This window comes from Plecotus auritus (assembly GCF_963455305.1).
Source record: "Plecotus auritus genome assembly, chromosome: 3".
Taxonomy (NCBI): domain Eukaryota; kingdom Metazoa; phylum Chordata; class Mammalia; order Chiroptera; family Vespertilionidae; genus Plecotus; species Plecotus auritus.
Genome location: NC_137772.1, coordinates 19,064,359 through 19,079,381, shown reverse-complemented (window position 1 = coordinate 19,079,381; position 15,023 = coordinate 19,064,359). Strand labels below are relative to the sequence as shown.

At 43.8% G+C, this 15,023-nt stretch overlaps 1 protein-coding gene across 1 annotated transcript in view; it reads left to right on the top strand.

Moving 5' to 3' along the window:
* The first annotated feature begins 9,033 nt into the window (after positions 1 to 9,033).
* Positions 9,034 to 15,023, top strand: part of GSR (glutathione-disulfide reductase) — a 37,809-nt gene continuing 31,819 nt past the window's right edge. The window contains exon 1 of the mRNA XM_080661734.1: positions 9,034 to 9,427. Coding sequence (XP_080517860.1) covers positions 9,143 to 9,427 — 285 coding nt within the window. The 5' untranslated portion in view covers positions 9,034 to 9,142. The remainder of the gene's footprint in view (positions 9,428 to 15,023) is intronic.

The window sequence follows — 15,023 nt, the reverse complement described above, 5'->3', positions numbered from 1 at the left end:
CTTTTCTCTCCCGGGGTGGGAAACCTTTTTTCTTCCAAGAGCCATTTGGATATTTATAACATAATTGGGGGGAGCAAGGAGTATACACAATTATCAACTTTAAAATTAGCCTGCTATATTTGGTCAAATATTTAATTAACTCATCCCTAATGCCTTGGCAGGGCCAGACCAAATGATTTCGTAGGCTGGAGGTTCCCCACCCCTGCAAGGTTCCGGGCGCATCCTGTGGTCTTTGGTGACCCCGGGAAGATGATTCAAAAGTGGAGACTGGTGTGGTGATTGCGGGGAGGGGGCTGGTGGTGGGAAAGGGCATAGAGAGGACACACGGTGATTGAAAAAGTGAAATTAAACTAACAAGGGAAACTAGCACCTAATTCCAGATCCCGGAGACTCGCTACCCCTTGCTCTGCCTGCTTGTCATTTTTGCCCACCGGTGTTATTGTTAATGCCTTGACCTCACAGTTATATGACCTCATTGCCATCGCATGGCTCACCGCTGGCGTTTCTGCCGACCTGCAACTCAGTTAAGCTATGGGGGTCCTCAAAACTTAAGATTTCATGCTTTGAATTTTCGTTTTCTGACCCATCAATCCTCCCACCTCACCCTTCAATGCAATTCAGACAACATTTATTGAGCCCCACAGTATGCCTGGTACTGTAGAACTCGTAGATATTCAAATATGTATGTTACTGAATTTGTCCTCACAAACTCAGTTTGGTGGAAAGATAGACCTGTAAACAGATTAATGCAACACAGTGCCTAAGTGCTCTGATAGGGAAACTCCAAGGCCTGGGCGAAAGCTTTCCTGAAAGAAATCGTGACAAAATTGTGTTGTCAATGTTAGGAATGGGGGCGGGGGTACAAGAAGAGTGGGAGTTCAAGTTTAGAAAACAATGCAAAGGAACTACCAGCCGTTAAAATACTGCAGTGTAAAATTTGAATGGAGGTGTACAGAGGTGAAACCGGACAGTGAGTGGGTCCGGGCTGCCTGTCACTACCTGAGCCCATCAAGCAGAGGCAGGGTTGAATCGGATATGAGTATTTTTATCTTCCAATATTGCCGGCAGCATGGGAGAGCAGCAGGTAATCCACAAAAATCTGCTCTACTACCCCTTCACCCTATAAACCAGCTGCTTATATTGGGTGGAAGGACAATGATTACATGGGGAAGTATGCAAAAGGAGTAAGAATGGGTATGCAAAAGGAATGAAAATGGGTATAATGGTTACAGGCAATTAGGGCTGGGAGTTGCAAAGGGCAGGTGCCTCCTGGACTCCGTTGTTTCAGCAACAAGGCTGTTAATGTTTCCGTGATGATAGGCAGTTCTTGAATAAGGAGAATGGACCGAATTTCTTTTTTTTAAAATATGTTTTTATTGATTTTTAGCGAGATGGGAAGGAGGAGAGAGAGATAGAAACATCAGTCACTGAGAAACATTGATTCGCTGCCCCCACTGGGAATCGAACCAGCAACCTTTTTGGTCTATGGTCCGGTGCTCCAACCAACTGAGTGACCTGGCCAAGGCTCCACAGGTAAGTTTTAGAAGCCGTATTTAGATGTCATTGAGGAGGAGAGGAAGGGTGAATTTAGACAAGGAATAGTATTGTTATATGAGGAACCATAATTCAAATATTATAGACTTGATTCATTCCATCAACAACAAATATGAAGCAACTACTGTGCCCCAGATATTGTTACAGATGCTGGGAACGTAGTCACAAACATGGCAGACAAGAGTCCTGCTCTTGAAGTTCGTACTCTAGTGTGTGATGGTTAATTTCATACATCAACTTGGAGGGTGTTTTGTTCTGTAAATAGTTACAGAAATAATACCACGTATTTAGATTCAGAATAGGAATATTAGTGTTAGTTCTAAAGCTTTTTATGATCTTCCCTATTTTATATTTTCAAATACATTTGTAAAACAATGAATTTGAGATCAAAGAATGAAAAGCTATTCACATGTATCATTTCCTGCTAGAAGTGTATTTCAGTTTTCCAACAAAGCAAACTTCCTATTCTCAGAAAGATTCCTTCTCATCATAAAATTTGCTTTGTGTTAATTTCATAATCAGTTACAGTTCTATCTCTTCAGTGTTTATCCTTTGCCTTAATAAACACTGAAATTGTGCTATTGAGAAGGCTAACCCCTGTTTTGTAAAACTACTGTTTGGAATTCTCTGCTGTGTTTTTTTTTTTGGTGTTTTTTTTTTAGATGGCCTCTTATTCTAAAAAAATAACTTTGCTTTCTAGCCTGCTTTAGCCTGCTTGAATAATGAGGAAGATAAACTTAGCTGTCTGACCTTGTAGGCCAGAGACTAGATATGCCCATACTCTCAATGCCATTCCAGGTATATTTTTTAATTGGATAGAACTGTGTTGTTTTCAAGGCCAGCAGCGAGATAACCACTAAGCACACATAGGGCTGGCTCTTTAATAAAAAGGGAAGTTCTGCTTGTAGCTTTGCTTAGAATTTGAATTCATTTTCTCTAAGCCCACCGCAGTGAATAAAGTGTGACTCCAAACTCTCTGAGCATTGTTTGATTATTCCGGTTCTCTTTAACACTATTGAGTAATGTTTGTTTTATTTCTTTCCTCATATTGTTTTTATCTTCATAAATGACTCCAATTATTTTCATATATGCTTCATGAGAAATATATTTCATTGAGCAACCTGTATGAGCAAGGTTCTTTATAATACCACTATTTCTCATACAGACTTCTCATTGTTTACAGAAGTTCAGTAGGCCCTCTTATCCATGTTTTCACTTTCTGCAGTTTGTTATCCACAGTCAACTGTGGTTTGAAAGTCTTAATGAAAAAATACAGAAATAAACAATGAGTTCTAAGTTGTGCTCCATTCTGAGTCCTGTGATGAAATCTCATGCTACTCCATCCTGCCCAGGACATGAATCATCCCTATTCCAGTATCCATGTCTCCATGCTGTAGATGCTCCTGCTCTTTAGTCACTTAGTAGCCATCTCAGCTATCAGATCAACTATTGTGCTCTCGAAGTGCTTGTGTCCAAGTTACCCCTATAATAGCCTAATGCTACATCAGCAATGCCTACATCATTCACCTCACTTCGTCTCATCACATAAAGCATTGTATCACCTCACATCTTATTCACACAACTTTTTTTAAGGTATATTATTATAATGGTTCTATTTTATTATTTAGTTGTTACTCTCTTTGTGCCTAATTTATAAATTAAACTTTATCACAAGTATGTGTGTATAGGAAAAACAGCCTTTATAGGGTTTGGTACTCTGCAATTCCAGGCATCCGCTGGCTTGTCTTGGAACATATTCCCTGCAGATAAGGGGGACCACTGTACTGTTGCCACCTTCCAACGTAATAGCTTTGCACCTGTAACCTCAAATAGCACAAAGTTGTAATATAGATTAGTATTGGTCATGAATGTATTTCCTACAAATTATAGAAAAATGTAGAGGAAGAGAGAGGCTACATTAAAGAAAAAGAAAAACTGATAGTCAACATTGTCTCCTACAAAAAATTATCATTTAAAAAGAATCTTGGAACATATAAAGAATCAACCAATGAATGCATAAATAAATGGAAGAACAAATTGATGTTTCTTTCTCCCCTTTCATCTCTAAAATCAATTAGTCAATCAATAAGAAGAATCTCAGATTTTCTTTTTTCACCATAGAACACCATCTATCATGGTTTCTCTCCAATAATGGTTAAGAGAAGAGGCTTCAGAGTTAGGACTCCAGGATTTGAACCCCTGCTCTGCCATTCACCAGCTGGGTAATCTTATACCAGTTATTTACCCTCTCTGAGCCTCAGTCTCCTCATCTATAGAGACAATAGTATTTATTTCTTGGGTTGAGGAGCAGATAACATGTAAAGCTCTTAGAGCCAGGCTTAGCTCATTGCATATTATTTATTTTTTTAAATATATTTTTATTTTAGAGAGAAAGGGAGAAGAAGAGAGAGATGGAAACCTCAATGACAAGAGAGAATCATTAATTGGCTGCCTCCTGCATGCCCCACACTGGGGATCGAGCCCAAAACCCGGGCATATGCCCTGACCGGGAATCCACCTGTGACCTGGTTCGTAGGTCGATGCTCAACCAGTGAGCTACGCTGACTAGGCTTATTTCTGAAAAATATTTCACAGTGTTTTTGTGGAAATCACCTAAATTTGCCTAGTATTAAAAATATTTTTAACGAAATTATTAAAAGGTGAAATAATTGTGGCTTTGCTGTTTCTCACAAATCATGCTAATTTATCATGATGTCTTAAGACTTGTACATTTGAACAGTAACTCAGTTGATTTTTATTCTTAGCATTTACTATCATCTCCAAACTACCTCTTATTAATTGTATTAACTAAAATTTTACTTTAGCTGACATTTCTTTTTAAAAAAAATGGTATCTTAGTGTAGTTTTTAAAAATATATATTTTTATTGATTTCAGAGAGGAAGGGAGAGGGAGAGAGAGAGAGAGAGAAACATCAATGATGAAAGAGAATCATTGATTGGCTGCCTCCTTCACGGCCCACCCTGGGGATATGCCCTGGCTGGGAATCCAACCTGCCACCTCTTGGTTCCTGGTCAACACTCGCCCACTGAGCCACATCAGCTGGGCTGGCTGACATTTCTTAAAGAGAAAATTTAGATAAGGTCAGAAGTCTTCAAGTGCTTGGGATATGGCTACCTATTCCTCTTCCCACCTAAGTCAGAAGCAAAAAGGAAAAATGCTTACATGAAAATAAAATAATTTAGCCCTAAATAATACCTTATGAACCTTTGGTTTCAACATATTGCATGGATTATGTAACTAGGTGATTAAAAGTTCCTTTCTCCTTTAAAACTATCGGAATCTTAGACTTTTACTTCCTTTCATCTTCTTTATGTTTGTTTGATGGAGTCATTCTCCCCGCCTCCCACCCCCATATTTCCTGGCTCAAGACTTGTCATCTTTGACTCTTGAACCCTTCCTCAACTTGTCAGTTTTTACTTCATGTCTGTCCAGTCTGTTCCTTCCCTGTTATCAATACTGCTACCTATTACTTTTGCGTCCTATAATGCCAATTTCACCATCTCCAGTTCATTTCATATATTTTCAGGGAAACACACCTCCGGAAAATCTCCAGTGACTCTGTTGCCGATGGAGTAACGTTTAAACACCTGTGCCAGGTTACAACCAAGGTCTTCCAGGACTTCACCCATCTCCCATTACCCCCTTCAAGCTGCCTATCTACACTGCTCTGCTTACTATTTCCAGCTCCTGCTGGCTCATTTCCTCCACTCTACATTATTCTCTTCCATGTGCTTATTTCCTTTTTGGTCAGCCTCCCAGTTTCACAGATGAAGAAACTGACACTCAAGAGAGGTTAACTATGACAGTGCCTGTGGTCTGATATGAATCCAAGTGCCTCTGACTCAGACTCTTAACTGCCAAATACTTCAATGGGTATCTCTTAAGGACAAGGATATTTTCTTATAATCACAGTACAGTGATCAAACTCGGGAAATTTTATACTGATGTAGTACCATTATATATTACACAGGCCATATTCCAGTTTTGTCAATTGTCCCAATTCAAAAGCTCATCCAGGATCAAGCCTTACTTTTTAAAAAAAAATATATTTTTATTGGTTTCAGAGAGGAAGGGGGAGAGAGAGAGAGAAACATCAATGATGAGAGAGAAACATCGTCTGCCTCCGGCATGCCCCCTACTGGGGATCGAGCTGCAACCCGGGCATGTGTCCTTGACTGGAATCAAACCCGGGACCCTTCAGTCCACAGGCCGACGTTCTATCCACTGGGCCAAACCGGCTAGGGCCTTACTTTTAATTCTCATATTTCTTCAATCTTTTTTTAAAATGTATTTTTTTTTAAAATATATTTTATTGATTTTTTTACAGAGAGGAAGGGAGAGGGACAGAGAGCTAGAAACATCGATGAGAGAGTAACATCGATCAGCTGCCTCTTGCACACCCCCTACTGGGGATGTGCCCGCAACCAAGGTACATGCCCTTGACCGGAATCGAACCTGGGACCCTTGAGTCCGCAGGCTGACGCTCTATCCACTGAGCCAAATCGGTTAGGGCTAAAATGTATTTTTATTGATTTTAGAGAGAGAGGAAGAGAGAGAAACATCCATTGGCTGCTGCCTCCTACACGCCCCACCCTGGTGATCAAACCTGAAACCCAGGCATGTGCCCTGACCTGGAATTGAACCAGCAACCTCTCGACCTCTCAATGCATGGGACAATGCTCAGCCAACTGAGGCACACTGGCCAGGGTTCTTCAGTCTTTAACCTGGAAAATTTCCTCATCCTTGCATTGTTTTTAAGACATTGATAGTTTTTAAACTACCAGGCTAATAGTAAAATTTCCCTCAATGTGGGTTTTTCAGGTTATGGATTTTTAGCACGAATATTACATAAGTGAAGTTGTGCACTATTTTTTTAAAAATTGATTTCAGAGAGGAAAGGAGGAGAGAAACATCTATGATGAGAGAATCATTGATTGGCTGCCTCCCGCATGACCCTCCTGGGGATGGAGCCTACAACCCCAAATTGTGCCCTGACACGGAATCCAACTATGACTTCCTGGTTTACAGGTCGATGCTCAACCCCTTCTTACTGCATCTTCTCATGAGGTACACAATGACAAATGTCTCCTCACTGGCAATGTTTAACTTTGAAGTTACCATTTTCCCCTTTGTGATTAATAAGCAATCTATGGGGACCCATTCAGAGATTGTGTAGTAATCCTTTTGCCATCATACTTTCACCCAGTGTGATTTTAATATTCACTGATTGTTAATGACACTATTATTATGATAGTTGCAAAATGGTGACCTTTCTAACTCTGTTGTTCCTTTTACATGTATTATATGGCATTTTACTGGAAGGAAGAACTTACCATTTTCCCCTATACAACTTTTTGATCAGAAAAAAAACCTTCAAAAAGGAACCGGGTACTATTCCAATTGGAGTGTGGTTGATTCCCAGTCCCCTTCAGTGTGCTGGGCCCAGTGCCTGTGACCTGGACCTTCACTCCTCTGCTTGTGGAGCTCTCAGTCTGTAGATGGGCATGGGCTGTGGCCTATCATCACACCAACTCAAAGCCCACTTAATACTTTGTTGTCCAGCTGGTAGTTCCAGATATTGTAAAATAATACCCCAGTCTGGACAGGTTGGGAGGAAAATGCTTTTGTGTCTCCATCTCTACCCTGTCTTTTGTTAGTTTATTTAATCCTCAGCCAGATATTTTTTTAATTGCTTTTCAGAGACAGTGGAAAGGAGAGAGGGAGAGGGAGAGAGAGAGACACATGGATTGGTTGACTCCCACATGTGCCCATCTGGGTTCGGGATTGAACCTGTCACCCAGGTACATGCCCTTGACCTGCAATCAAACCCAAGACCCTTCGGTATGCAGGCTGATGCACTAACCCAGCCGTGGGCAAACTACGGCCCGCGGGCCGGATCCGGCTGTTCTATCCGGTTCTCTTGCTCTCCCCTCCGCTCCTTTACTTTGAATTTATATTAGTTCACACAAACACTCCATCCATGCTTTTGTTCCGGCCCTCCGGTCCAGTTTAAGAACCCATTGTGGCCCTCGAGTCAAAAAGTTTGCCCACCCCTGCAGCTAACAACTGAGCGCGCAGACCAGGACTCTACCCTATATGCTTCATCTGTAGATCAGGTTGGGAGTGGGAGAATTCCCTCACTCTACCATTCTTTAGTTCTTCTGGTTGGACTACTTATAAAATAATAAAATTGACACAACACTAGCTCAACAGGAAAAAAAAACCACAATATGCGTGCACAGGAGAATGACAATATGATGCTCAGAACATAAAATAAGGTTCAAAGACATGATTGAACTGGGCACCCTTTTATACTTTTTCGACAAGGAAATTTATGAGAAATTGACATGACAAAGAAAGTGTTCATTAGAAAGGAATCTAAAGCAAGGTGTGGTATTCGCTGGTGAGGAATCTAAACAAAAGTTTGGGCTTTGGCAGTAAATTAGTAAAGACTTTACAAGGTTTGTTTACACACCCTTTTTTTTAAAAAAATATATTTTATTGATTTTTTACAGAGAGGAAGGGGGAGGGATAGAGAGCTAGAAACATCAATGAGAGAGAAACATCAATCAGCCGCCTCCTGCACACCCCCCACTGGGGATGTGCCCGCAACCAAGGCACATGCCCTTGACTGGAATCGAACCCGGGACCCTTCAGTCCGCAGGCTGATGCTCTATCCACTGAGCCAAACCGGTTTCGGCTACACACCCTTTTTAAAACATATGTATTTTAATTGATCTAAGAGAAAGAGAGGGAGAAACATCCACAGGGATGGACCTGGGCATGTGCCCTGCCTGGGAATCAAACTGGCGACTTTTTCCTACATGGAACGATGCTCAACCACCTGAGCCACACTGGCCAGGGCTATACATGCTTTTCAATTCCGGGTTTTATATCGTGTGCTTCGGCTGTCTCTCCACCGTTCTGGAGCTGGGAGGGCACCTACCCCGGAGATTTATTTCCTGCTTTTACGGCACAGAGATTCAGACAGCTCTTCCTGCTTCTCGGGTGATTTTAGTTAGAAATAATCAATTGTGGGTTAAATCAGGGCAGTCTACCCTGGTTTCGACGATCACGAAACTCGTTATTCCGATGTTTCCAAAACTAACATCAGCCTCCACAATAATGGAGGGAACTCTCCAAAGGCTGATGAAAATAAAAGAGAGCGTTCATCCTTTCTCGCCCACTAACCTCCAGAAACCTCCCTGCGGTTGACGCCACTCGGGTGCGGAGCCTCAGGTGCTGGGGTGAATAAGGAAGCAGATCACTCCCCCACCCCCAAGCTCCCCGCTTTGGGTAGGGCTGGTGGTTCGCACGCAGGTGAACGGGCTGGGGTGGGGATGGGAGTGGGGCCGGCCCTTCCCGCCCGCCTATCCCGTTCTCACGTAACCGCGGCCGGGAGACTCATGCCCCGCCCTGCACCCCGCCCCCGCTCCCCTGCTCCCCCCCCCCCCCGCACCCCGGTCAGTTGCTTAGTCACCCCGAGGCCACCCTTGCCCCGGGCCCGCGCCCCCTCCTTCCCGGGGGCCCGCCCCAGGGCCGCCCCCTCCGCGCACTTCCGCGCGCATGGCCCTACTGCCCCGGGCCCTGAACGCCAGCGTGTGGCCGAGCTGGCAGCGGGCGGCGCGCACCCTCGCCGGCTTCCCGCGTGCCCGCGCCGTTTCCCGCTGCGTGGCCCGCGCCATGGCGTGCCGGCAGGAGCCGCAGCCGCAGGGCCCGCCGCCCGGCACCATGGCCTACGACTACCTGGTGATCGGCGGCGGCTCGGGCGGGCTGGCCAGCGCGCGCCGGGCGGCCGAGCTCGGCGCCAGGGTCGCCGTGGTGGAGAGCCACAAGCTGGGCGGCACTTGCGTGAGTACCGGGTCCCGCACCCCCGTCTCTGCTGCAGCCCCGCTTCCTCTTCGCTTCTCCGGGAACGGTCTGTCCTCTTTCCTACTGCGATCCGTTCCTCCGGGCCCCAAGCCTGGGCACCCGGCGCTGTGCTTTCCGCTGGCCCACCCGCTGCTGAGGCCAGGATGCCAACAGGTTTACATGAAAAAGAAAAAAGTGTAAAGGGGCATCCTTGCGACCCCCAAAACTAAACCTGCGTCTGTCCCGGCCCAGGTGCAAAATCAGCGGTAGCCGTAGTGGTTACATCAAACGTAACTTTCCTACATCCTCATTCCTCAGGGTGGAAGAGTATTGTGTTCCACGCTTGAGCTCATGGCCAGATCCATGAAACATAAAACTGCATCCGGAAAATCTGCAGCTGGCCTGTGTGTATGGGAGGAGGGGGAGAAGGGGTATATGTCCTTGAGCAATGAAGTTCCTGGTCCTCCCCCATTTCAAGGGCAGAGTGATTTACAGCAGTGGTTCCCACCCGTGGCTGCACATTCGAATCTCCTGAGGAGCTGAAAAAATTCTTCCTGGGTTCCGCTTCCATGGCCTCTGATTTCATGGGTCTGAGGTGCAGCCTGACCGTTAGGAATTTTGGAAGCTCCGTAGGTGATTCTGAATTTCAGCTAAGGCAGAGAACCACTGACTACAGGGTACCTTGATGTAGGATTTACTATTAAATGAATTCTCAGACTTTGTGCTTGTTTCGTCTGTTGGGAGGCGTGGGGATTTTAAAACTACCCCCAAAAAGAGGGTTGTAAATCCTGCAATTAAGAAACTTCATCATTTTTAAAAAGTTTTGTTCCCAAGTTATTGGCGTGGCTCTATCACAAGACTTGATTGGATGAGGTACTTGCTGTTAATATTAAAATGTCTCCAAGATTAACCTGGGATTGGGGGGTGGGTTCTCTAAAGTTCCTTTGGATACTGACATTTAAGTTGTACTAAATTGGGAACTCCTTAAGGGCAGGGATTGGGTTTCTGTGTTTGCACCTCTTATCATCTTAACAAAATACCTTACTCAATAACTGTATGTGAAATGAATGAAACTCAGTATTGACAGCTATGAAAGGGCCAACTCCTTTGTCCAGTCCTCATTTTTCAAGTTCAAAATGAAAGTGGGAATGAGAAAAGAAAAGAAAAAATCCCTGTTAATTATCAACTTGCACCTTGACACCTTAGTCCTGAGAAACTGAATTAGCAGAAGTCTGTCTCTGCAGAAAGCAGATTGAAGGGTGCCACTAAGAGGCCCCTGGACAACTTGATAAACTGCTCATCTTTGTAGGTCATTACTTTTCTCCTTCCTCATTTATGGCACAGTCAGCTTGTGGTGTTCCTCGTCATTGTCTGGTTCTATTGGTATTAATCAAAAGGGGCCGACCCATTTTCAGGTTCCTGTTAGTAATGTGAACACACTAAGAGATAAACTGCCTCTGAGAGCAAACCAAGGACAGCTCAGGACAGTCGGCACTGCTGCTTTCATATGGAGCGCCTGGCCTCTTATCTCCTGCTGCAGCAACTTCTATTTTCCTGTAAGCGTTGTTGTTTTGGGGAAACCTCCAATTTAACATTTTCAAACTGGCTTATGTACAAGGAAGGGTGTTGGTATGTGTTGAATATGAGAGAAGATATAAGCGATTGATAAGACAGGAGTTCAGATTCCAGATATCTGGGTTATCCTCAGTTGCAAAAATAAGCTTCTTATGTGCAGGAATTTCCAAGCAGGTGTAGGGAAACTTAAGGCTTTCTGAAGCACATTATTTCATTTGTTCATGTCTTCATTGTTTTGAATTCTAAGTGCTAAGTATTTGGAGGGGGCTGGCTGAGAGAAAGGGTAGGTAGATACAAATAGTTGTGGACAAAGGTCCCTTCCATGAAGGAATTTACAATATAGTTGGGGAACAAAGGGTAGACAGTCAACCCCAAAGTGAGGTGGACTATATTAATTGCTACAGTAATAACAAATTACAGTGGTTGAGAGAAGAGTTATAATTAATCATTTCTGCCTGGGCAACATGGGGTGGTTTTGTGAGGAGATAGTATCTTTCTGAACTTGAACGGATGAATATTTTTTGTGAGGGTAGAGTAAGGGCAATGGGCAGGGGTCCTCAAACTTTTTAAACAGGGGGCCAGTTCACTGTCCCTCCGATCGTTGGAGGGCCAGACTATAGTTTAAAAAAAAAAAACTATGAACAAATTCCTATGCGCACTGCGGGCCCAGGACGAGTTGGCTGCTAAGCAGGACAGGCAGCGTCACCCGGCGGGCCAGATAAATGTCCTCGGCTGGCCGCATGTGGCCCGCGGGCCATAGTTTGAGGACCTCTGGGAGTCAGTGTATGTTGTATAATCGAATTTAACTGGAGCAGGGGGTGTCTCTAGTCGAAAAGATGGGAAGCTAATGGGTAATGGCTGTGGTAAAAAATGTGGATTTTTGGTGTGCCCTGGCTGGGTAGTTCAGTTGGTTAGACTAGAGCAGTGGTTGGCAAACTCATTAGTCAACAGAGTGGCAAACCGCGGCTCGCGAGCTGCATGTGGCTCGCGAGCCGCAGTTTGCCGACCACTGGACTAGAGCATCATCTGATACTCCCAGGCTGTGGGTTCAATTCCTGGGTCAGGACACATACAAGAATCAACCATACATAAGTGGAACAACGTATCGATGTTTCCTTTCTTCTCTCTCTCAATTCTATATATATATATGTATATGTGTATATATATATATATATATATGTATATGTGTATGTGTGTGTATATATATATGTGTATATATATATATATATATATATATATATTTTTTTTTTTTTTTTTTAAGTGAAGTTTCTGGAAGTGTAACTGAAAAGGACTGGGCCTGGAGCACGTCTGCCTTGTGCAGGCTGATAGTGTGTGGGTTCTTGACTTCATGCAGGAAAGATTTCACAAAACAAGTCTAGGTGATTTTGAGAGTACATTTGTTTTATTTTATTTTGAGAGTACGTTTATTGAAGCTGGGGACAGTGAAACAAGGAAGGGCTTAGGATAGAGGAAGCAACAGGAGAATGCCTAGGCCAGTGGTCGGCAAACCGCGGCTCGCGAGCCGCTCCGTTGACTAATGAGTTTGCCGACCAGGCGGTGCTCTGCTGTGGCTCTCTAGAAACGTTACAGGAAAGAAGTGAAGCACAGCAGGGCTGCTGTTAGCTCACGGAAAGGTCAGAGAAAATGGGGCCTTAGACACAGGTTCAGGAGGTAAGCCCGGGACAAGCTGCTCATTGTTCCCCCAGTTGCAAGTATGGTGGGGACTCTTAAAGAGTTTAGGAGAGAAGCCTGGCGGGCATGGCTCAGTGGTTGAGCATTGACCTGTGAACCAGGAGGTCACGTCCTGGTCAGGGCACATGCCTGGGTTGCCTGCTCCATCCCCAGTGTGGGGCATGCAGGAGGCAGCTGATCATTGGTTATCGCTCTTCTTTGATGTTTCCATCTCTCTCTTCCTCTCCCTTTCTCTCTGAAATTTAACACGTTTAAGCACCCAGCCTGTTTTGTCTTCTGGACGGGAAGTATAGTGTCAGTCACTGGTGACTGACTGGGCGCTTAACGTGTTAAAAAAAAAAAAAAAGTTTAGGAGAGAAAAGTAAAGATGTTTGCCTGAGAGGGAAGAAAGGCATGGGCATGCTCCAGAGAGAGCCAGCTCTGGATCTTTGTCTCCTGGGTTCTCATCTGTTCTCTAAAGGGAGGTATTTTAGGGGAGGATTTCAACAGAATATTCATCAGCTTTTTGCTGATGCGCCAAAATGAGATTTATTCTCCTGACTTCATCCATCCTTAGATGGTGTTGGTACAGATGGCACTATTGTATTTCTGTTATCTCCCTGTTATCTCCCCACACAAACTTTAATTTAGAAACCATTCCTGCTAATCAGGAAATCAAAGGAAAATGTTAAGCAGTTCCATATTGCACCTACATATAAATGATACTATAAGGCCCTCGCTGGTTTGGCTCAGTGGATAGAGCGTCAGCCTGCGGGACTGAAGGGTCCTGAAGGGTCGATTCCAGTTAAGGGCATATGCCCAGGTTGCTTGCTCCCCAGTAGGGCTTGATCCCCAGTAGGGGATGTGCAGGAGGCAGCCGATCAATGATTCTTTCTCATCATTGATGTTTCTCTCTCTCTCTTCCTCACTGAAATCAATAAAAATATATTTAAAGAAAGAAAGAAAAGACCATTTTTAAAAAATGGTACGGTAAGTGTGCATTTTGGGATGCTCCTGAGGTCCTTGCCTTTTCTCTTTTTCAAGGTCCCAGCATGATGAGATGCTGTGATGAGTCAGTCACTTTGCCCATAACAGGTGGGTGAGGCTTTGAGGATGGTGTGATTTCTTTCCGGAAGTCAGAAGTCCAAATGGTTCTTGCCCAGATAAAATCAAAGGCTTGTTCTTCCTGGTGTTTCTAGGGAAGAGGCCATTCCCCAGCCTTTTCCAGCTTCTAGAGGCTTCCCACATTCCTTGGTTTCTGACCTTGTATTGCTCCTACCTCTGCTGCCATCTTCACATCATCTTCCTTAAACCATTTGCTCTTAAGGGTTCTTGGTTAGGAAAGGAAGGGTTTTGCAATTTACTTGATGCTAAACCGTTGGCCGTTGAACTGTCTCTCAGTTTCCTTATTCCACTTGTCCTGGCTTACTAACCTGTCTCAGAAGCACTGTGAACTGTGGAAGGGTTTGAGTAGGAGAGTGTCCTAGAAGTGGTTTTGTGGTAGGCAAATAGAATTTTCGTTAATATGGACTCCCTAACCAGTTTTTTTTACTAAATAAAATACACTTTTCTGACTATAGTTGTTTTAAAATGGAAGTACTCACATAAGCTTGCTGACTTAAAATGGTTTTTTTTACTTACATTTTTAGAGTAGTTACTGTTAAAAATTATATCACTATCATTTTTGTTGTTGTTTTTTGTCTTATAAACATTAGTTCTGCAGACTTGGAAGTCCAAGATCAAGGTGCCAGCAGAGCCCTAGCCAGGGTGGGTCGGTTAGTTGGAGCTTTGGCCTGTGCACCAAAGGATCACGGGTTTGATCCTAATCAGGGCACCTATGGGAAGCAATCAATTGATGTTTATCTCTCTCTCTCTCTCTCTCTCTCTCCCTCTCTCCCTCTCCCTATCCATAAAAAACATTAAACAAAACAAAACAAAACGAAAAACAGGCAGTAAAGATTTAAAAAAAAAAAAAAAGGTGTCAGCTTCCTGACTCACTGATGGCCCTCTCTCCTGTGTACTCACATGGTGGGAGGGCCTATCACTATCATTTTTATCAAGCAAGTTTTTTAAAAATAAATTTATTTATTTATTTATTTTAGGGAGAGAGAAACATCAATCTTGTTGCCTCCTGCACATCCCCACCGGGGATCAAGGAAAGGATAGCCCTTTAAATTGAATACTTTTTTAGCTTTATGAAACACTACATGGGCCCTATTGTTTTCATGCTGTTAAGGATTGGACTCACACAGATCCTTATAGGCATTTAGTTCAGGACCCTTACTTGACGGACAAGCAAACTGAGCGTCAGTTAAAATACTGTTGGAAACAAACCACACGGAGTATAACC